The 24992-nt window shown below is 40.1% G+C and overlaps 1 protein-coding gene across 11 annotated transcripts in view; it reads right to left on the bottom strand.

Annotated features, from left to right (window-relative positions):
• Positions 1 to 24992, bottom strand: part of LOC105489077 (basonuclin zinc finger protein 2) — a 448875-nt gene that overhangs the window by 259040 nt on the left and 164843 nt on the right. For 6 of the 11 annotated variants that reach the window (XM_011753711.3, XM_011753710.3, XM_011753713.3 and 3 more), the window contains one exon: positions 3953 to 4036. The exons of the other annotated variants lie outside the window; for them this stretch is intronic. In XM_011753711.3, coding sequence (XP_011752013.1) covers positions 3953 to 4036 — 84 coding nt within the window. The remainder of the gene's footprint in view (positions 1 to 3952; positions 4037 to 24992) is intronic. 11 annotated transcript variants of the gene reach the window in all.

Consider the following 24992-nt stretch of genomic DNA (forward strand, 5'->3'; position numbering starts at 1 on the left):
GGTGCACTGGTGACCAAGGATATAAGGCTACTGGTCCACTTAGACTGCTCTACCTGCAACACGACTTTGTTTAGCACAAGGTCATCTATTTGGAACAGAAAAAAAAAGAGAGAGAGTGAACTTATATTTGGGGGGATGTTGTGGACATATCTGTGAAGGAAACAACCTTTTTAAAAAAAATAAGTTATACCTATTTAATAAGGTGGTAAGGGGAACTTCAGATTTTGTTTAGTTCATACTGGTGTTAAAAAATATAGAAAATTTGCTGGATTCATTGTGAGTTCATAAACATGACCAGCTTTGCCCCAGTAGGTTTATCATGTAATAAAAAGTTTTCAAGACACCCTATACAAAAGTAATTAACTTCTCCAACATCACAGGAATTTAAATCTGTTCATAGTGATCGACAGACTTCGATGAGCAGCTTTTGGTTTCCCCTTATGCTGCATTTAACTAGCAGCAGCAGCCGAGCTCATCCCCGTGATTCCAGAAGAGAATGCTGCAGGTTGTTTAATAACCTGGCAAATTCACAGTAGCTTGTCAAATTATTACAGGAACAGTGTCATCACTAAACAAGCCTGATCACGGTTAATTACAATGCAGACCAGAGAGCAGCCACAATTGTTCATTAATTACAGGAAGCACCTCATTTAAATTTTATGGAAATTTACACTTGCACCCCAGTATGTCTGAAAAAAAGTGATCCTTCACGCATTCACAGAAGAAAGAAGTCTGTGGTTTATAAAACATCACAGTAAATTGTGTCTAATCTAGTACCGAAATATTGGTTCATTATTTACTCTAATTTTCTAAGCACTTCAGCGTTGAAAAATACCGAGTCAAACCTCACATCTTGAATTCCCAACCAAGGAAAGAACTGTGCTGAGCTAAATGTAACAACTTAATACATGAGGCACAACTGAACTAACAGGGTAACTTTTCTCTGATAAAAGTAAAATATCAGCAATTAAGTAGACTCTAAATTAGAATAACCATTTCTTAGAAGATTATTGCATAAGAGTGTAATTATTTGCTACTATTCATCAGTTAACCTCCCAAACTGGAGTATCCACTTCAAAAGCCACTGGGGAAAATAAACAAAGTTAGAGAATCAAAATCTTGATTTCCAGTTATTTTTCTGAATCAAGCAATATTAACACAAAACACAGCAGATGCCCTTGCAAAAGTCAAGTCAGGCACAGACTTGAAGGATGACAGTCATTCAAAACCAAAGATACATTCATAACAGAGTAGGGGATCTTGGGATTATTGAAAAATAAAGCTGCTAAGAAATCTGAAATTTTAGGAATAAAAGGTAAAGGTTTAAAAGGAAGAAGGCAAAGAGCAGAAAGGGGCTCCACCAGTCATGAGAACCTATGTCAGCTACAATATAAAAGTAAACCAGATTTGAGGGCTGTATGTCTAAACAAAAATCCTTTCTAAGAAAGAATATAAACAAACCGTTGCTCCTAAATTGAGGTGTATGGGAGGTTATTCTCAGAATCAAGAGGCCAAACAGCAAATCCTCTAGTGATGATAATGCCTAGCCCTGGGGGAAAGCCTATGATACAAGCAGGAGGAGGAGATGACTGGCAAGTCCTATAGTGAGTTCCCTAGAGTATAAAGCTGTGCTGAACAATAAGAAATGGCTCATTCTCTAGGAAAAAATTTAAAAACGACGAGGACACATGCCATGGCAAGAATGAAAACAGTCTAGGGCCGGGCGCGGTGGCTCAAGCCTGTAATCCCAGCACTTTGGGAGGCCGAGACGGGTGGATCACAAGGTCAGGAGATCGAGACCATCCTGGCTAACACAGTGAAACCCCGTCTCTACTAAAAAAATACAAAAAACTAGCCGGGCGAGCTGGCGGGCGCCTGTGGTCCCAGCTACTCGGGAGGCTGAGGCAGGAGAATGGCGTGAACCCGGGAGGCGGAGCTTGCAGTGAGCTGAGATCAGGCCACTGCACTCCAGCCTGGGCGACAGAGCGAGACTCCGTCTCAGAAAAAAAAAAAAAAAAAAAGAAAACAGTCTAAGCTAAAAAATACTCCTGAAATAGACAGCTGGTGAAAAGTATATTAAGCATCAAGTTTATTATGACGGACATAATATGGATATGTACTAGGTATTTCTAAAATGTGCAAAAGTCATATTTAGGAAGGCAGAGGAAAAAGAAGAGAGGAATAAATGCTTCAAGTGGGTCCCAGCTACTTGACCAACTCTCCATAGTTGATCATCTTTTAACAGATTCAGTATTTCCACGCAGTCCACCAAAATGATGTTCCGCAATGAGGAATCCAATAATATCACTTTCATTACTTTGTCCAGGAACTTGGTCTTTTTTTGCAAGGTCCTTGCTGAACTATCAAGCCCACATCTGGTTTATCTACAACCAGAATGTTACTTTAACTTGTAAATATAACATTTTCTACATTTTCTCCCGTAGTATGTCAATGTACTCAATAGGTTTTTTTTTCCAGTTTTATCTCACACACTCACATCTGCAAAACCCATTTTTCTTTTCACTGTAACTCAAGGTTTAAAAACAGATTTCCAACAATCACCCATGACAGACCATTCCAGGTGATGTGTTCGAAGAACATCACTCGTCCCACCCAAAAAAGGTCAAGGATCAGACTACTCTCCACAAAAAGTCTTCCATCACTCTGCATTTGCATGTCACACACAAGCTGTTAGCTTTCTAGAACTAGGAAATACATGATCGTGTCTCATATGTGTCCCACCTGCTTTTCTGTCGTATCACAGCCATACACCACCCAGACAGTACCAGTTTGGGGCACAGCAGAGCTCAGGTGGTCTTCCCTAGGCCAAGAGCAGGTGTGCTAGAGATGGCATACCCTTCAGTACCATAAAAACTGAAACCTCCTCCAACCACCACTTCCACCCTCATTCTCACTGTGTAGAAGTCCATTTTTTAAACGGTTCTCTTTTCTCATTTGTGGTTCTAAATCAGTACAAATGTTTTAAAACTGAGCTCACTATGCTCATCTTATAAGCCTGAAAATTTAGAAAATGAGGCCAAATGGAGGTTCTAAAAAAAAAAAAGTATAAGTTTCCTCATGCTAGGGAATGCTATCCATGTTGAAACTTAAGCCTGCATCTTTGCATTGGCACACACATTCCTTAAATATTATAAGGTACATAGAAATGGAGGCATGCCTTTAGCCAAAATGTCATATTTACATTTTTAATTTGTAATACACCAAACCACTTCTAATGTCTCAAGACCACACAAAATGAACTGAATTTCAATTCAACAGTTTCACCAAAAAAAGTACTTTGCTAACATACTCCTACTACACCACAAGACATATCTTCCAATCCATGAAGAAGATATTTGTCATTAAGTCCTACTTTTCTGATAAGCACCCAGTTGAATGGCTGCTGTTCTCCTGAGCTAGGAGACCATATTGTAGGAAGCATGACTTACTAACATATATCCCCAAGTGCTTAGCACAGTCCTTAGCACATGATAATAAAAGTCTTAGAAGGTGAAAGCTAATATTTACTGGGTACCTATTATGTGGCAGGTCCTGTACTAACTGCTGAATATATGTTAGGTCCTTTAAATTCTCATAATCACCTTGTATGGTACATCTCCATCTTACAGATGGGAAAACTAAGGCTCACTTAAATTAAGTGACTTGCCAAAGGTCTCACAGCAACTTGTGTCAACTCTAGGTAGTCAACCTTCAGAGACCATGTACTTACTGCAGTATGTATATATTTCTTGACTGAACAAACAAATGATCTACAGTTACAGACAACTCATCCTGAAAAGGACCTTTGGCTGCGCATACGCTACAGTAGTCCCTCTTCACACCTGTCTCAATGGTTGTCTCTTCCTGATGGCACTGATATACCCAAATGGCTTTCCAGGACCACAGTTTCTGTCACACCACCCCCAGCTGAGAAAACAGTTAAGACTCCAACCTGGACTTCCAGCCTGTGGTCTGGCTCCTCCAGGTTTGGGCAGAAGTCTGCCCCCAGCACTCTGCCAGTACATGCCAATGGAACCTGAGGGAATACAGCCACATTAGATGCTGTGTATGAAGGCTGCTGAGAACTGCACAGTCACACTTGACCCAGGCTGAGAGAGGAAATCCCAACTGCGGGTCTACAACAGGTTATCGTGGCTTGACATGTATGTGACACTTAGTATGTCAAATATATAGTGAACACCATATAACAAAGTTTATTAACTACCAGAAGGTAAATTCCAAGAAGAAAAAAGCAACATAAATTTTGTTCCTCCTTGTATTCAGAGCATGCAGCACACAGTAGGCACCTAATAAATATCCACAGACAGGAGGAAGGGGAAAGAAGGAAGGAAGTGCAGGAAGGGGAAAAGACCAAAATAGATAGTTTCTGTTTCACATTGGTAACAAAAATTTTTTCTTTTCCTCTTTCCTTTAGTTTTCTTATGTAGGAATTAATACAATACATTCTACAATGCTTAAGTTCCTTTACATTCTTAAAATATGTATTCAAATTTATTTTTCCTGTTCCTGGTATAGGCTAGCACAGGCAGACTTCTATTTATCAATATTTATTATTAATAGTCATTTAAACATGTTATCTTTAAGTTTAAAAACCTTGTTTTATATATCTGTCCTAATAATAAAAAAAACAAGGTTAAAACTTAATGAACATTTCTCTATATTTAAAATTCTACACTGAAAGCCACTAAGATCCCTTTTTCAAAACTAAGCTATTATAATTAGTCAATACCATCCTTAAATACTGCCTACTGTCCCTTGCTTATTTCATTTCAGATTTTTTAAGATTAAACAAGGTTTTAGATTCCACCTAAACATGTTTTCTGCTTTTTAAAAATTTCTAACTGTTCCTCATTATTTCCAGACTTATACTACCCTCACTAATCATATAACTGTCTATATGTCCCTAAACTCAATACATCAACTAAGCATCATCTCACCTTTGTCTTCTTTCCCTATCAAAGCACTCCTCTGTTTTGTTTAGTTTCACTTTTTTAAAACTCCAATTAAAATCATCTGTGCTAATCAATTCGCGTTGTTCAGACATCAGTTTTTAGCCATGCATGTCAGCTTAGAAGGTTCTTCCCTCTTTCTTTTCACCCAAAAATCAGTACACTCATTCAAACTTAAACAATGTTCAGTATACCTCACCTTGCAAGTTCACTAGTGAATATCACTGGGAAAAAAAAAAAAAAAACCCACACTCAGTCAACGCTTCAAACATTTTTAGGTCCAGTTCTCTCATTCTTTCCAAGTCTTTTGTTCTTTACTAGGCTCATAAGGTAAAATGGACAGAGTGTCATCTGTCTTTGAAGTTTATAACCACTCTTTACCCAAGAATTTCACACATGGAGGCCAATGTGCCAGTCACTATGTGGGCATCTTACGTGTAGATTAACCCTCATTTTCCTCTCAACACTCTTACGGAGTATGAGCATCTCCAGTCGACAAACAAAAAAACTGAGGCTTTGAGTAGGTAAATAACTAGCTCAGAGTCACATGTTATTAAGTTGCAAAGCCTGGATTCAAACTTAAGAAATGAGAAAGCAAAAAAAGGTTGAGAATACATTTCAAGGAAGTTAATTAAAAAAAAAAAAAAACATGTAATAACTACATTTAGTGACATCCATTCTAGAGGTATTTGTTGATGTTTCATATGAAAGAAATTACAAAGAAGACAACAAAGGAAAAAGGTGCTAACAGAAATCAAGACCTACTACTTGCTCCTTGGTCTAGGACAACACAAGCAACAAAAAAGGGAATTTATCCTCTTAACTGAGGAATGAGACAGAAATGGGGCAGCAAGAAGAACGGGGACACTGTGCATTTGTGTTGGGTCACACATAGAAATAATGCTGATTCTACCCCTCAGTTGACATATGGAGGGCCACTAATGAGTTCTGCAACAGTAATTCTCCCCAGGGAGCAACAGAAGGGAAAAGAAAGAAATTAACCTTACAAGATTCCAAATCAAAATGAATCCCCCCAAAACCTTCTTATAAAACCTCAATCAATGTGACTTAACAAAGGCAGATTCAGTAAGCCATATACTGCAAATTAAGTGTAAACCTCATCCGATCTCACATACACAAAACAAATTCCTACTTACCTTAAGATTATTTGACCACGTCACAAACACTAAGTTTCTAGTTCTTTTTATCTTCACAGTCACAGAATGCACTTTATAAACATTCTCAAGAGGGAAGGAGAAAGTTAAACAACTAAAATTACATGCAATTACAACGTGAGACACTTAGAAATACACAGTTTCTAAGAGAAAACATAAAGTTCTGTGAGTAAGTTGGGAGGAAACGGTGGCAAACTACCAGTATGTTTCAACAATCATAATCACAAAAAGGAACTAGTAAGGAAGTGGGTACATTTTCAAACTTAGAGTGCTAGGATTTCTGAGCAGAAAAATATACCCATAAGAATCTTTGAAAGTGGACTCCCATATTCTGAAAAATGAGGAACTAGAGATTCAAATCAAAATTGGTTCGCGAAGTTCACTGAAGGGTTCACAGTCTAAAAACATACCACACTCTCCCCCATCCACCACAATCAGCATCATCAGTTAGGGAAATGTTTCAGCACGGAGAGGCAAACCATATCTCTTCCTGAATTCAAAACATACTAAGGAAGATACAAAAGAGACAAAAGTTGATAACCTAATTAGTTGTAATTTAGTACATCTCATTCCGCCTTTTGATTTAGAAGCCTCCGAAGTTAGCCAGCTATAAGCAATCAAAAAATGACTGAAGAAAAATCAGGTATCAATTGTCTAACTCCTTATTATCACTCCATTGTAAATTAGGATAATAAAATATGGGGTGTGCCTAACCATTATTTAATTTTAAACTGATTTGGGGAATTCCATTTTATCCACTTTTCCTCTGTCCTAGCATCTAGTGCCTGTTTTAAGACATACTATATAGTACAAAGTTCTACAAAGATTTTCCAAAATGCTCACAGTGATTAAGATGACAGGTACTTAACTTTTTATTCTTTTTGTATGATTGTATATGTTGCTTTTAAAGTAATAAAATCATTTAACTTAAAAACAAAAAAAAGGTGAACTGTTCAGCTAATATTTCTAAACATTATGCCACAGGTTTAATTATGGAATAACTGTCTACAACTGATGTAAATTTCATTATCTTAGTGCTGTAACAGGAAGTCAGAGGCCTTAAAAGGGACCCTCTGAAATCCCCAGGGCAAGAGGAGGCTGAGTATGTATCTACTCTCCTGTACATACATACCTCAAAGGAATCATGGTGTGTGAGAGAGCTATTTACAACTTACTTTGTGTATAATCAGCAGAAACAAAAGATAGGACAACAAGTATAAAGGCCTGTCTCTCTCCCCTCAGGAGAATTCAACAAGGGAGGGCCAGTGGGCATTCACTTCAGTGTCAAAAGGGCTTCCAGAAAACACATTTTCTGTGGGGCAGAGAGGAAATATGGCAGGCTTCCTACACACACACACCACACGCACACACATACACGCGTTCTTTGTTTACTGAGATCACACACAAAAAATCCTGTTAGGGACCAGACTCCTGAAAAGAAGCCATAAAAAGCTCCAGGTTGTAAATGGGAGCTACCGTTGAAAATATCTGAAGATGAATGGCCATGAAAAATGGGTGGTAGGAACGGGACAAAGGGGAAAAGAAAAAGGCACAGAAATGGGAACTTGAGAAAAGAATCATGTTATGAAGAAAAGGGCTCATAGTCAGGGACGCCTCCTGCAGAGCCAGGGTCCACTTGAAATTTCCATTTTACTTTTAAATATTAAACATGCAGGTAGGCATCTGCCTGATAGACACTATGAAAGTCACAGCCTAAATAAACAAACTAACTTCCATGTGAGCTCCCGTCTCCTCAGTCAAGCTGGCCCCAAGCCCAGATCAGTTCTGAAGTGTATGTGTTTTGGTGGCTTCAGTCTGGCAGTGTTGAAGGGACAAAGACCTTGGAAAAGAAAGTTTTTTTAAACGTAAGTTTAAAAAAAAAAAAAAAGGAGGAGGGAGATAAACAGAAATAAAGCCCCATCAGAGGGCTCCTGAGCGACATGGCTAGGTACAAGCACTGCCCGATTCCAAGCCAAAGGGAAGACCCAACAGCACTCCAGCCTAATTTCAGGGGTTATACAATGCCAAGCGGCAAGAGGAAAAATCACTCCGATAACACAAAGAGTTCAGGAAGACCATTAAGTGAAGTAGATTTGACAATAAGCTCACCAGGAGTCCCTGTGAGAAAGAGCAGATAAAGAAATAAACAAATTACCCAACACTGTAAAGATGAAGATGCACGCTAAACACACTGCTGCAAAATAAATGAATACAAAAGCAGAAACACAGGAAGGTGAGCTACGTGGCAGGGTATGCAATTACATTCTACCTTCATTTTTCAGCCTACAATTTAACTAGAAGACAAAATTCTGGGCCTGAACTTTCTCTACCACAGGACCCCAGGCTAAGACTCAGAAGGACCAAGAATATAGAACCTAAGGCCGAAGAAGGAACCCACTGCTCCCTGAACAGAAAGCAACTAGTAAATCAAAACAGTGTCAAGCTGGATGTGGTGGATCACACCTGTAATCCTGGCACTTAGGGAGGCCAAGGCAGGAGACCAGGAGTTCTAGACCAGCCTGGGCGACACAGGGAGAAAAGTAAGAATAAAAGAAAAATTAGCTGGGTGTGGTAACATGCACCTGTAATCCTAGAAGGATTACTTAAGCCCAAGAGTTCAAAATTAAAAGGAGCTATGAGTGTGCTACCACACTTCAGCCTGGGTGACAGAGTGAAACCCTGTCTCAAATACATGCATACATACATGCATATATACATACTAACAACACAGCATTTATCCAGCCTGGGTGACAGAGTGAAACCCTGTCTCAAATAAATAAATAAATAAATAAATAAATAAATAAATAAATACAACACAGTATTTATCCATTTTCAAATATGGAATGACCAGAAATACATTCATTGTTATACAGTCCTCAGATGAGGCAGAGTTGTAGCAATAGGAACATGATAAGGATGGGAGATATTTTATAGGAGAGGAACTGGATAGGACAGGTGCCAGTGCCTGAAAGAGACACAGATCTCCTCTGGAGTTATCTCAGAGCAATGAACTATAGGATCAGCATAAGATAAAAGAAAACGGAAAAGAGTCAATCAGTATGTGATTCTGTTATGCAACAGCTTGAGAGACACAGAAGATGACGGAGGTGGGGGGATGCCAGGGTTTGGGGTCGAGCAGGTACGATGCCCTCACAGGCGCCAGGAGCTATTTCACTAAGCTTCACTCTTGCTCTTCCTCAGGAACTGATGCTCCGGGGGGAGCTGCCAAAGAACAGTGCCCTGGGCTCTGTGATAGGAGCAACCTCTGCAGGTACAATTACAGGAGATTTTCACAGTCACAAACAACAACAAAAACACCTTGTTTTTATACTGTGAAATATGGGATAAAAGGCAAAAATCTCTCTTCCTTGGTGACACCCTGAGGAGCCTAATGGACCATGAATAATGCTAAAATTACATAGAATCTTTCTTCCAGAGTGCTCAAAGGACTTTACACATAATATTTATTAATTCCCACATCAGACAAGTAAGGAAGAGGAGAAATTTCCATTGTACTCCTTTTATTTCTAAACGAGAAAACTGAGACCTATCACTATGGTCTCCCTCTACATTCGATAAAAATGGACAGAAGGGAAATTAAGACAAAGTTCTCTCAATGACTTTGCTAGTGCTTTACTTGAAAAACATCCTACTATTGCACAGATTTCACGTACTTCCTGCAATTCTTGTTTTACCTGGATTTTAGCATTGGAGAAAATGAGAATGAAGTCACTTGTACCAGATCCATGGATGGGTTCTTTTTTTTTTTTTTTTTTTTTTTTGAAACAGAGTCTCGTTCTGTCACCCAGGCCAGAGCACAGGGGCGCGATCTTGGCTCATTGCAAGCTATGCCCCCTGGGTTCAAGCGATTTTTCTGCCTCAGCCTCCCGAGTAGCTGGAGGGACTACAGGCACCCGCCACCACACCCAGCTAATTTTTTGTACTTTTAGTAGAGATGGGGCTTTACCATGTTAGCCAGGATGGTCTCAATCTCCTGACCTCGTGATCTGCCTGCCTCGGCCTCCCACAGTGCTGGGATTACAGGTGTGAGCCACCGTGCCCAGCCTTTTTATTTTTTTTTTAAGATGGAGTCTCACTGTGTCACCTAGGCTGGAGTGCAGTGGCGTGATCTCGGTTCACTGCAACCTCTGCCTCCCGGGTTCAAGTGATTCTCCTGCCTCAGCCTCCCAAGTAGCTGGGATTACAGGTGCCTGCCACTACGCCCGGCTAATTTTTGCACTTTTAGTAGAGATGGGGTTTCTCCATGTTGGCCAGGTTGGTCTCCAACTCCTGACCTAAAGTGATCTGCCCACCTTGGCCTCCCAAAGTGCTGGGATTACAGGCGTGAGCCACCGCACCCAGAGGGTTCTTATATTCAAGAAAAAAAGGTACAGAACTCTATTATTTTCTATTGGTTTCCAATCATTCTTGTAATACATTATTTTGGAAATTGAACACCCCAGGTTGTTGTTTATGGTCAAATATATTGTCAACTCTGACAATTGACATTAAATGCAATTTGAAGTATGCCACACCCAGGTTAACTTATTTTCTATCCTCAACACTCAACTCCTGCTATCTCAAAGACAGGTAATACTGAAAGAGTTCTAGCTTTGCAATTAGACCTCTGTTTAAATCTCTACTGCAATATCTTGTAAACTTGCTCACTTATCTCAGAGCCTTGTTTCCTGCATCTGTAAAATGAGGATACTTACATTTATTGTGCAGGGTTGGCAAGGTTGAATGAGATGACACATGTAAAGCACCTAAGCATTCAGTAGGTACACAGTATATCTGTAAATGCTACTTTGCCCCCAGCCCACAAAAGCATCACCACGGCATACCAATCCAATGAGGGCTGAGAACTTTGAGACCATCACGGAAGCCATATAGGGGAAAGGAAAGCAAGTCACAAGGGTCAAAGGAATATTATAAGCAACTGGGGAAACTAAAAACAGAGTTACTTGGTCTCACTTAGGGGCCAAGGGTCAACTCAACCACCTTTCAGAAGGCTTCCTAGAGTGATGCTGTGTTTAGAATGACTGAATAGATCGCTCTCGGCTCAGAGGGACTTACTGTTAAAGACTTCACTGGGTGCTGGGCGTGGTGGCTCATGCCTGTAATTCCAGCACTTTGCGGGGCCGAGGCGGGTGGATTACCTGAGGTCAGGAGTTAGAGACTAGCCTGTCCAACATGGAGAAACCCCACCTCTACTAAAAATACAAAAATTAATCCCAGCACTTTGGGAGGCCGAGACGGGCGGATCACGAGGTCAGGAGATTGAGATCATCCTGGCTAACCCGGTGAAACCCCGTCTCGTAGCCGGGCGAGGTGGCGGGCGCCTGTAGTCCCAGCTACTCCGGAGGCTGAGGCAGGAGAATGGCCTGAACCCGGGAGGCGGAGCTTGCAGTGAGCTGAGATCTGGCCACTGCACTCCAGCCTGGGCGACAGAGGGAGACTCCGTCTCGGAAAAAAAAAAAAAAAAATACAAAAATTAGTCAGGCATGGTGGCAGGCGCCTGTAATCCCAGCTCCCTTGGGAGGCTGAGGCAGAAGAATCGCTTGAACCTGCCGGGCGCGGTGGTTCACGCCTGTAATCCCAGCACTTTGGGAGGCCGAGGCGGGCGGATCACAAGGTCAGGAGATCGAGACCACGGTGAAACCCCGTCTTTACTAAAAATACAAAAAATTAGCCGGGCGCGGTGGCGGGCGCCTGTAGTCCCAGCTACTCAGGAGGCTGAGGCAGGAGAATGGCGTGAACCCGGGTGGCGGAGCTTGCAGTGAGCCGAGATGGCACCACTGCACTCCAGCCTGGGCGACAGAGCAAGACTCCGTCTCAAAAAAAAAAAAAAAAAAAGAATCACTTGAACCTGTGAGGCAGAGATTGCAGTGAGCCGAGATCACACCACTGCACTCCAGCCTGAGCAACACAGTAAGACTCAGTCTCAAACAAACAAACAAACAAAAAAGACTTCACTGGAGGATGAGGGAGTGAGAGTGGCAAGAAGCTGTACATCTGCCCCTCCTGCAACCAACTCTTTCACAATTAAAATATAAGGTAATTTTCTGAGTTCTCTTATGCTAGCAGCTTGGTCTATAAATAATTAAAAAGTAAAGAGTTACCAGAGAACATGCATGAATAAAATCTGAAGAACCCAACCCTCTGGGGGTGGGCAGAAAACTGACAGACAAAACCAAAATTCCCGGTCAGTGCCCAAGGCATGCTTCTTGGCCAAAGATTATTGTGATCATCACCTGAGAGCATGTCTGAAACTCATTTGCATGCCCCACCTGAGACCCACTGTGACAGAAACTGGAGGTGGAGTCCCTCACCTGTGTTTACAAGCCCTCCATGTGATGCTGACGAGCATTAAAGTTTGAGGCTCACTAGCCCATGTAAACTAGAAAACCAAAAAGGAACCATAAGGCAAAAGCTCTATAGATGGTAAATTAGTTTTAGAAAAGATATAACTTAAAACAATGGAGAGAAAGAAGAAGGAGCATACACCCAGGCATAAAATCCTTATCTACCAACATCTCACTCTGTGAAGAAAAGAAAGGAAGCCAGGAAAGGAAAAGCTTAGAGAAAAAGTCAAAATAGCAAGCAACTTGAGCAGTGGTAAGGCCAACTCCACATCTGCTGCAAACATTAGAAAGAAATTATGTGGGGACAGACATTAACTGTAGCATTTACATGAAAAGCACTTTAAAATGATCCAGGTCAACTTGATCCAATCATTGGGTTTGCTTCACTCGGCTTCTCTACCTGCCTTTCCGCGGCAATCAAGAGTGAAGATGTATTTACCTCTAGTGAGGAAAGAGGCTGCCTTCAAGTAATGACCATCAAGCTACTAAATGCTGTATTCTGGGGGAAGGGTGTGACATTTTTTTAAGAAAAGAGTTTACTTGGGAAGAAAATACACCCATTTTGTATTTACTTACTTCATCAGAGGCACAAACATGGAACAAATTGAAAGTGTTTCCTCCCTCGCTAAACTTAACACCAAAGGGAAAAGGATGATTGAAAAATGTATGTAAAAAAAGCAGAATAGTGAATTTGAATGAAATAGGATAGAAGAATGTGTTGTGGCATCAGAAAGGGAAAGAACAAATATTAGCTCCCAAAAATTCAACTTCACAAACTACTCATTGAACCACCTACATTAAACCAATTATGATTTTTTTAAAAAAAAAGTTTAAGTAGCATACACAGATTAAGAGACAAACACAATGAGCATTTAGTACTAGAGTAAATGCACAGTGGTTGGCTAGAGATGCAAATTACTCTGGACTAGCACCTTGCCCCATTTGACATGAGTTAGACTTACTATGAAGACCGAGCCTGAAGGAAGGCCACAGATGGTACCAACAGACCAGAGGAATTCCGGATGCTCTAAACAGGGGAGCCAGGGGAGCCTTTACCTTCCACCAAGGCTCATAATGTAGCATGTCGAAGATCAATGAATCAACACGGTTTTCTCTGCATGCAAAGCTTGAACATAGGTAATGTTAAAAGAAGAAAGGAAATGAGAAAGCAGATTCAGTCCTGCTGTTCCATACAGGAAAAATTTTCCCAAGTCAAACATAAGTCATACTGTGTACTACACAATTCCCCCTCCAAGCCTGCTGAGGACCCCAAACTAAAAAGAGAAAAATGTGCAAACGCATACAAAGCTGATTTCTAAGGGATACCCCCACCCCCATCCCAAATGCATGGATCTCAACTGGGGTGAGAACTCGGGGAGATGAAAAGCTGCAGTATTCTGTATTAGACAGGTAAAAAGTGAATACAAACCCCTCCTGCCAGTAACATCTTTGTTACTGAGGTTCTCGGGAAGTGGAGAGAAGATAAAGTAAAAGGGAGTTATATTTTCCTTGGGGATCTTATAAAAATATTTTTTTCCCAAACTGAACATACTTTACTCCTGAAACCTGTAGCTTTAGAAGCTAAGAAGAGAAGCTTAGTGGACAAAAGAATGCTTTATAAATGGTAGAATACTCTTTTTTGCTTTTCTTTTGGTATTAGTTGCCTCACAAAAAGACAGAGCTACTTATGTAATTGACTTACCCAATGGTAAGTAATGCTTAAAATACCATTTTCTTTTTCTTTATTTTTATTTTTGAGACAGGGTCTTGCTCTGTCACCCAGGCTGGGATGCAGTGGTGTGCAACTGTGACTTGCTGCAACCTTAAACTCCTAGACTCTCCTTTCAGTTTAATTCTGAATATCTCTAGAACATGACTCCAACTAAGCAACCTTCTAGAAGGGGGAAAATACCCATCTGCCCTGCAATTTAGCTGAGAAGTGATTTTTCTCAGCTAAATTTTTTTCTTTTTTTTTTTGATAGAAATGGGGGGTCTTGCTAAGTTACCCAGGCTGGTCTTGAACTCCTGGCCTCAAAGTGATCCTCCTGCTGTGGCCTCCCAAAGTAGTGGGATTAAAGGCATGAGCCATATCATGTGGCCACAATTTCTCTCTTTCATGCATTCTCATTAGTGACGTGAAGCTCTTCTCAAGTTTCATCTGTCACGTACCTCTGTGTGAACAGGGCTCCTAAATCCCTAACCCTTACCTCTCATGTGAATTTCAGTCCTGCATTTTCAAACTCTCACTAGAATTTTCTAAGCATCCAGTTAACATCTCAAGCTAAACAAGCAAAGCAAATAGGTTCACTGGTCTCCTTCCTTTACTACAGCTTTCCCTGAATTTTGCTATATTTTTCAATGTTATTACCATAATCCCATTAACAAAGACTCAGAACCACACATCATTATTAAAAGCCTTCTCCTTATTTCCTAAACCCAGTCAGTTCTGATAGCCTGTCCATTCTGCCCTTTCAATCCCCTCAGCTGTCCCCCACACACCTTCCAGAATATTTCTAACAAGTACATGCTCAGACCTCTGCAATAACCCTTTAGCAATAATCCTGACTTTATCATTCCATACTTGCCAACTAGTGCTATACACCACCCCTCCAATTGTCAAACACATTCTCCTAGATCATGTTTATAGCTCCCCACCAATTACCAATTACAGTTCTTTCCAGGTCCTCTACAATCTAGCTCTAACCTGCCTTTCCAGCTTTATCTTCTCCTCCTTCTTCATGAAAAATGCTTGATAGACACTCTAATTAGAATATTTTATGTCTCTTGCATACTGATTTGGACTTACCTAACCTGAAATAGTTCTCATGCTGCTCTTTTTGGAATACCCTCGCCTGTATTCTCCCTTTGAAAATGCCCTATTTCCTGATGCCACTTCTTCCATGAAATTTCCTGATACCCTTGGATGAAAGGGATCTCATTATCCCAAGTGCTCCCTGTTCCTTAGGGCTCTAAGCACTATATCACCTTGAACTGTAAATACATGTTTTTCTCTCCTTAGGATCAAGAACTAACTTATTTCTCTTTGTATTTCCCAACAGCACTCGCCATACTGCTTTACACATAGCAGATAGTCAACAAATACATACTAAATAATAAATAAATATCTTAAAATTCATAAGGGCACCAGTGACACAATGTTACAAATAGAGTGATTTTAACTATTTCATTATTCCAGCAGATCCTCAACAAATACCTGTAAGGCAAGTAGGGGCCAATAATTCCTGTTTTATAGAAACTCAAGATGTAAAAATGTTATTATTTATGCACAGAGCATTTTTTTGAGTATAATTTAGCCTATTAAGGTTCAGTAACTAACTCAATGTCACCCTGCTGATCTGTAGTATATTTCTGCTGAAATGATTCTTTTCCTCTTACTGGACTTTCCTTTCAGCTTACTTCTGAATATCTCTAGAACATGACTCCAACTCAGCAGCCTCCTACAAGGGGGAAAATACCCATCTGCCCTGCAATATAAATTAAAGAGTTTGCCATGCACGGTGGCTCACACCTGTAATCCCAGCACTTTGGGAGGCCGAGGCGGGTGGATCACAAGCTCAAGAGTTCGAGACCAGCCTGGCCAATATCGTGAAACCTCGTCTCTACTAAAACTACAAAAATTAGCTGGGAATGGTGGCACGTGCCCGTAGTCAGAGAATCGCTTGAACCAGGTAGGCGGAGGTTGCAGGCGAGATTGTGCCACTTAACTCCACCCTAGGTGACAGAGCGAGACTCCATCTCAAAATACACAAAAATAAAATTAATTAATTAAAGAGGTCGTTCCTTGTCTAACAAGTTGTCGACATATGCTGAAATCTAAAGTATACAACGTGGCAGGGCGCGGTGACTCACGCCTGTAATTCTAGCACTTGGGAGGCTGAGGCAGGTTGACTGTTTGAGGCCAGGAGATCAAGACCAGCCTGGCCAACATAGCAAAAGCCCGTCTCTACTGTAAGATTTTAAAAAGCTGGGTAGTGGCACATGCCTATAATCCCAGCTAGTCGGGAGGCTAAGAGCACAAGAATTGCTTAAACCTGGGAGGCAGAGGTTGAAGTGAGCCGAGATTGCCACAGAACTACAACCTAGACGACAAGTGAGACTCCATTGCCAAAAAAAAAAGTATAGAATAATAAAAATATATACTGGTGTATATAACCTCTTAGTTTAAAATGTACTAGGCTTCAGGAGTAGGGGACGGTATGCGAAGCTCCTTTAATAAGTTCTTTAAAATTAAGTATTCAGGCCAGGTGCGGTGGCTCACGCCTGTAATCCCAGCACTTTGGGAGGCCGAGGCGGCCGGATCACGAGGTCAGGAGATCGAGACCATCTTGGCTAACACAGTGAAACCCTGTCTCTACTAAAAATTTAAAAAATTAGCCGGGCGCGGTGGCGGGCGCCTGTAGTCCCAGCTACTGAGGCTAAGGCAGGAGAATGGTCTGAACCCGAGAGGTGGAGCTTGCAGTGAGCGGAGATCGCGCCAGCCTGGGCGGCAGAGCGAGACTCCATCTCCAAAAAAAAAAAAAAAAAAAAAAAATTAAACCTAAGCCGGGCGCGGTGGCTCAAGCCTGTAATCCCAGCACTTTGGGAGGCCGAGACGGGTGGATCACGAGGTCAGGACATCGAGACCATCCTGGCTAACACGGTGAAACCCCGTCTCTACTAAAAGATACAAAAAACTAGCCGGGCGAGGTGGCGGGCGCCTGTAGTCCCAGCTACTCGGGAGGCTGAGGCAGGAGAATGGCGTGAACCCGGGAGGCGGAGCTTGCAGTGAGCTGAGATCCGGCCACTGCACTCCAGCCTGGGTGACAGAGCGAGACTCCGTCTCAAAAAAAAAAAAATTAAATTAAATTAAATTAAATTAAGTATTCACTACCACATACTGGAAAGAAAGTAAGTCATCAGCCCATTACATTGCCCTGAGATAGGAATACGTTTCTAAGAAACTGTAAAAGCAGTTTACAACAAACTAGGGATAAGTTTTCATCCCAAATTAGTTTCTATTTAGTTTCAAGTCCAGCGTAGACAAACGAGCCTGTGGGCCAAATGCTATTCTGCTGCCTACTTTTGTAAATAAAGTTTTATTGAAATAGAGCCCTGCCTATTCCTTTACATATGCAGTTGCTTGGTCCTACCAAATAAAAAACTTGAATAATTGCTACAGAAACCATACATCTACCTATTTACCATCTGGCCCTGCAGAGAACAGATTTGCCAATCTCTCTCTTAAGTTGTGCAAAATTACGCTGCCTTCCCTAGCAGTATCACATCTAAGTCTTCATCCTCAGGAAATAAGTATACAAGTGCAAGCAAGGATGTTCATATTTAAGCACTGCTTTTTATAAAAAAAAAAAAAAAATCCACAAACCAAAAACTCATTAAATAAATTATGATACACTGGCAAGCTAGGAATCCATTATAAGTCATACTGAGGGCCGGGCGCCGTGGCTCATGCCTGTAATCCCAGCACTTTGGGAAGCCGAGGCGGACGGATCACCTGAGGTCAGGATTTCGAGACCAGCCTGACCAATACCCCGTCTCTACTAAAAACACAAAAAAATTAGCCGGGCATGGTGGCACATGCCTGTAATCCCAGCTACTTGGGAGGTTGAGGCAGGAGAATCGTGTGAACTCGCGAGGCGGAGGTTGCGGTGAGCCAAGATTGTGCCACTGCACTCCAGCCTGGGCAACAAGAGCGAAACTCTGTCTAAAAAAAAAAAAAAAAAAAAAGCTATGATGAATATCTATATTTACAGACATGGAAAGATACTTAAGGTAACACTGCATTTTTTTAAAAAGTCACATATACATGTAACATCATCCCTTTATGTAACTATCTATTCATACATTGGTAGGTACTTGTAAATGAAAAAAGATGACTAAAAATACATTAACAGTTCCTTGGCGGTAGCCCTTCAGGCAGTTTTCTCTCTTTGTAATTTTCTTAATCAGATCTGACCAATGAACACATATCCTTTTTACAGAAGTTGTATTTAAAAGTTTTTAAACTATTAAAAATTAAAATCAGTATGCAAAGTTTAGATTCTACATTTTATAAGGCACTGAGTTTTCCAGAAAGCTAAGATGGTATTTTTAAGTTATTTTTGGTTTGGGTAGTGATTTTGTTGTTGCTGTCCTTTTTTTTGGTTTTTTTGGTTTTTCCTTTCCCTTTGTTTTAAAGACAGAAAGGCTATAATGCTTACCAATAACCTGTACATCTATAAACTGTCATCCCCACTATATGTGGCAACCTAAATAATGCAACAAAAAAGTCCCTTATAGAAGCATGCATGGGTTAGGAGGAGGAGGAGAGGCTAACAGCATAGTCCCTTGATGGAAATGTATTAATTCAATCAGTGCCTTGCTTCTGGGTTACCATAAAAAGGTCCATAAAGTACCCAAAAGCCACATAAGATTTTAGAATTATGCTGCTCAGTGACTGATTCTCAGTGAAGAGTAAGAAAGAAGAGATTTCTCTCCACCCTCATTTTCTTCTGCAAAAGGAAGACTTCTGCAAGAGTGACACAAGTATTTTTTAAACTAGTAATTGAAAAGGCCAAGTATGTACATGATGCAAGTATAAAGAACACTGTGGCACTGTTGATAAACAGATACCAAGTGAAAACTGCATAAAACTAGCAAACTACGATAGTAACAGACAGAAGAAGAAATTGGTCTAACTCACCCTCTCTGTGCCAGAATTCACAGGCATCATTTATTTCTAAGCCCCATTTTTTAAATGAAGTAACTAAGATTCAAAGAGGTTATATAACTTTTACAAAGTGACACAGGAAAGAGATCAGTTCAAATGCAGATCAATCCAGCTAAAAAGTCTGGACTCTCCTCACTATATTAATGAAAGAGATATTATATTTCTAATAAAGAGCTATATAAATTCCCTATGTGAATTTATCTGGTGAGAAAACCTGTAATTTCTGGTTTATAAAGATATTACAGAATTATCATGTCAGTTAATTTGTTTTACAAGCAATTTATTTAAAATAGTGATTTTGACATTATTTTCCCAGTTAAGTTGATCCACATTATCTTCTCCATTGTTATGTTTATACACATATGCCTGTATACGTATATGTCTTTAATAGACATGCTATAACGTAATACACAGTCACCCAAACTTTAACCTTCGAAATGAAGTAGAGTCTGTAGACATAGACTTCAGTTAGACATAAAACTGTGACTTAGTTTTTTTCAGACTCGTTCCATAGTAAAATCACTTCATTGCTATGGATGAAACAAAACTTGTACCCTGAAAATTAACATTTACAATGAGGCCAAACGTGGTTGCTCATGCCTATAATCCCAGCACTTTGGGAAGCCAAGGTAGGAGGACTGCTTGAGGTCTTGATAGCAAGACCCCATACCTACAAAAAATTAGCCAGGCTTGGTGTATCATGACTATAGTCCCAGCTACTCTGGAGGCTGAGGATCACTTGAGCCCAGCAGTTGGAGGCTGCAGTGAGCTATGATCACACCACTGCACTCCAGCCCAGGTAACAAAAGCAACACCCCGTCTGTGTTGCGCAAGCTGGACTCAAAACTCCTCTGCTTAAGCAATCCTCCTGACTCAGCCTCCCAAGTAGCTGGGACTACAGGTGCATGCCAGCAACGCGGCTTATAATTTTTTTTGCAGTGGTATTTACCCCATAGTCCTTCATAGACTTTTAAAATTATACTGATTAGCAGTCAGGTGCAGTGGCTCATGTCTGTAACCCCAGCACTTTGGGAGGCTGAGGCAGATGGATCACTTGAAGTCAAGAGTTCAAAACCAGCCTGGCTAACATGGTGAAACCCCATCTCTACTAAAAATACAAAAGAAAAAAATGAATTGGGCATGGTGGCACACACATGTAATCCCAGCTATTCAGGAGGCTGAGACATGAGACTTTCTTGAACCTGGGAGGCAGAGGTTGCAGTGTGCTGAGATCGTGCCCCTGCACTCCAGCCAGGGCGCCAGAGTGAGACTCTGTCTCAAGAATGAATGAATGAATGAATGAATGAATGAACAAAATAAAATTATACTGCTTAGCTTTCCCTTTGAATTCCACATAATAACATCTCCAAGCACAAGATAAATAAAACCCTCAAGTCCCAGATGGGGAAACTGAAGAGTTTCACTAGGCCTCATTTTCTGGCGTGTGGGGGTATTAGGCTAAGGCTTTCTCATCAAGTATTCCAGGGATCCCTAGGAGAGGCCTAAAAGATGGGACTCTGGCTCTCTCTTTTCATCTAGAGCAGCTCTGATTTTTATCAGTTCTACATATTGACTTCCTCGTAAAATTTAATTTGAAAGGAAATAAAACCAGTGGTTTCTACAACTAACTTTCCTTTTTCTTTTTAAATAGCTAGCTTAAATTATATATGAAGAATGCAGCAAGGGGGAAAGCAAGGGATTTGGAATCAACTTTGCTGGATTACAGATAGTAGGCCTTGATTTCCTCATCTGTAAAATGAAAACATGGGTACCGCTGGGCACGGTGGCTCACGCCTGTAATCCCAGCACTTTGGGAGGCCGAGGCAGGTGGATCACTTGAGGTCGGGAGTTCAAGACCAGCCTGACCAACATGGAGAAACCCTGTCTCTATTAAAAATACAAAATTAGCCACCAGGGTGGTGGCTCATGCCTGTAATCCCAGCCACTCAGGAGGCTGAGGCAGGAGAATAGCTTGAACCCAGGAGGCGGAGGTTGCGGTGAGCCAAGATCACGCCATGGCATTCCAGTCTGGGCAAAAAGAGCGAAACTCTGTCTCAATTTAAAACAAACAAACAAACAAACAAACAAACATGGGTACCTTCCATGAATGCTTTTGTAAGCATAAATTAGATACTATGGCTACCATCCCTAGCACACTATGTGTGCTAAAAGGTAGCAATAAAGTTATTAGTTATCAATTTTCATTTGTTTATGCTTACTAACAAGCCAAAGGAAACACTAAGTAAAATATTTATTTTAGATCTTAAGACGCAGTATGTTCAAAAGTTAGAAGTTAGATGCTAGGCTAAATAGTAATACCAATTAAAGACCATCTACAGGCGGCAGTGGTGGCTCAAGCCTGTAATCCCAGCACTTTGGGAGGCCGAAGTGGGTAGATCGCTTGAGGCCAGGAGTTCAAGACCAGCCTGGCCAACAAGGTGAAACCCCGTCTCTACTGAAAATATAAAAATTGGCCAGGCGTGGTGGCTCATGCCTGTAATCCAAGCTATTCAGCAGGCTGAGGCAGGAGAATCACTTGAACCTGGGAGGCAGAGGTTGCAGTGAGCCGAGATCACACCATTGCACTCCAGCCTGGGTGACAGAACGAGACTGTCTCCAAAAAAAAAAAATGACTATCTACAATAACATTAATGTACTTCACATGGGAACACAATTATTTTTTATGAAAACATAATCCTGGGCTAAAAAACAATAAAAAGAAGCACATTATTTTGCTCAACAAACAGTTCCTAAATCCTTAACTACCCTTTAAGCATTCTGCAAGACTGTAAATGAAGATGAAGTATTGCCCAGATACACATGTATGTTGACTGCTGCTGTTTTGTTTAATTCTACAGAGGTGTAAACACTTGAAGATTTAGTGTGGCCTTAATTCCACGATTATAAGTAGATTTTCACAAAACCAGGGACAGAGGCTGGAGTCTAACTTATTAAATCAAGTTTCAAGCTCTACTATCAAATGCTAATGACTATAAGGCAGGAAGCTTTAATTCAAGCAAATGATTAGAACAGATTATACAAAAGTAAACAGGACCCAGTAGAATCGGCCAACTTTACTTCTAATCTACCTGTACCAAAACTGGTAACACAGAAATAATAGCATCACTCTGACATCCACAAAGATTAACCTAATGAAAATTTTGCAGAGTGGTAAAAACGTAGACTAATACATAATGCCAGAGTTTCTTACTTAAAAAAAAAAGACATCTGCTGATGGCCTAATATCTCTTTTCCTAGAGATAAATGAAGAAACTAAAACATTTTATTTAAACTTATTCCCCCATCACCCTACACTACTATTTCCAAAAATTCAAGCTTCCCAAGGGATAAAAACTGGAGAATAAGCCACAGAGCAGGTCAAAGGAGGATGAGCTAAAGTTTATTAAGTATCTACTATGTACTGGAACTTCAAGTGTGTTGTCTCATTTCATTTTCCTGACAATCTGTAAGCTAAATGTCCTTTTCCTCATTTTAAAAGTGAAGAAAATAAAGGTCAGGGATAAACTCACTTGTCCAAAGTCACAAGGCTAACATATAGCAGCATTAAAATCGGAAACACCACCAATTTTTTCACTATCCCACCAAGTTTCCAAAGCCAAACAATTGTGCCTGGCACAATGGGAGCAGAAGAACACTGAAAGAACAAGTAATGATACTTTTTAAGAAAATTTTACTTTTATGGGGAAAAGATTCCTAAATCACTGAAATTTTCTTATTAGAAAGATGTGATACTGGAGTAATTCCACTCTTCCCCTCTTGGATTATGAAAGGAAACTTTTAATAAATGAAATTGGAAATGGCTAAACACAACTACAACATCCTTTTTATAGTTTAAAAAATGCTTCTATCATTAGGATAACAAATATAATTTTAGATAATCTAAATATTAATTGATAGATTTTTCTCCTTAATTTGGCAACATTACTTTTTCTAGTATTTAAATAATTAACTTTAAAATTGGCTGTTTAGTAAAAGAAATAAAAATCAGACATAGAGTAACATTCTCCTGAAAAATTGCATTTTAAAATTTACAACTAAAAAACAAATCACCAAAAAAACTATCATCATGTTACTAGACCAAATATAATAAAAAGAAATAATTCTTTTTTTTTTTTTTTAAGAAATAATTCTTGAAGTGGTTATTCTCTAGAATGTAAGAAAAAAAAATCTAATGAATTCACCTAAAATTTGAAGTGCCAAGTCCATAAATACAACTTGATTTTCCTATGGAGCTTGATCGCTTATTGGTTTAAGACTTCCTATAAACAATGTCAATATATATGTTTAAAAAGAACAAGCCATCATGCAAACACTGTTAGATTAAACTCAAGAGATCTATCTTGACAAAATAATTGTTTTATAGAAATATATAAATCATGTACTTAAAACTCTACAAATAGGGCACAAGGGTCCACTCATAGTTTACTTTTCTGTGCTATATTCTTGAGTTGAATTTTTGTTACATGACTTTCTGACTGATAATGTATCAATGGAAAACTAACTTAGCAGTTCTGCAAGTTTTTTCTTATAACTATTTGGCAGTTATTAAAATCTGCACACATTCACACATATATACAAGTATATATGTATTAATAAGGAAGAGAAAAATAACATCTGACAGGAACATGAAAACAAAGAAAGTATTAAGGTATTTGAAATTGAAGAGAAATGCAGTCCAAAAGTAAAATTCGAACTATTATTAATATATCTTTACTTAGGTCATCTTAGGATAATACATATTTCTCCTATATATTGGGGGGAAAATCAGACACATGAATATTTTATAAAGGCACACTGCAAAATCAGAAAGCTGTTCCACACATCCACACTTTAATCTGTTATAAATTAACTTGAGTCAGTTCAAATGTTACATGTAACGCGCACGATTACAACTAAAGTCAAATCATACACACCCTCAGTAACTGTAAGCCTAAAATAACTCCAACAGTGAATGAGACGGCTAGAGTTTTCCCTAAGGAAGGACAGGGGTTGGGGGGCAATCTGCAAAATGGATATAACTGCAACAAATGCAAAGACTGAAAATATCCTAAAAACCTGAAGATGCTCATGTGGTTTCACAACAAAGTCCCTTTATAAGATCCACAGCCCAGATGACTTGCATCTTTCAACTGCTCCACTTCCAGAACTCCTGATTTTAAATCACACTGAAAACCTTTGGCTGCAATTGAATTAGCATGGTTGGATTTAGCCCTTCTAAATGCCAAAAAGCAAAAAAAAAAAAAAAAAAAATACCATTCTAAAGTTTGTTTTGTTTTAAACTCGGATCTTCTGCATTCCAAAATTGTATCCCTCTGACTAATATAAACCGTTATCACAGAGAAATGGTTTAAAAAAAAAAAAAAAAAAAAAAGCCAGTGAAAAGGAATGAGGGAGTAGTAATGGTAACATACAGTACCATGAGCTGCAGCGGCCTCCCAGCCAGTGGTGCAAGGTTAACAGATCAGTCCTGGCCTTCGGGCAGACAGCAGAACACAGCCTTGGGGAAGGGGGGACAGGGACGGAGGCCAGGGGAGGGGGCCCGCTCTCAGGCAGTTTACACAAGAAGGCAGCTCAGCTCCTTTCTGGCGCACTCCTCCTCTCTATCTCCCAACCTCTTTGCGTGTGTCTTGTCATATTTTCTTCAGCTGTTAATTGTCCAGACTCCAAGACTTTAAACAGCCACAGTTTAGGAAAAAGCGAAACCCTTCTAAGTGACCATCACAGCAAATCAGCT

Source organism: Macaca nemestrina, chromosome 14, assembly GCF_043159975.1.
Source record: "Macaca nemestrina isolate mMacNem1 chromosome 14, mMacNem.hap1, whole genome shotgun sequence".
NCBI classification, from domain to species: domain Eukaryota; kingdom Metazoa; phylum Chordata; class Mammalia; order Primates; family Cercopithecidae; genus Macaca; species Macaca nemestrina.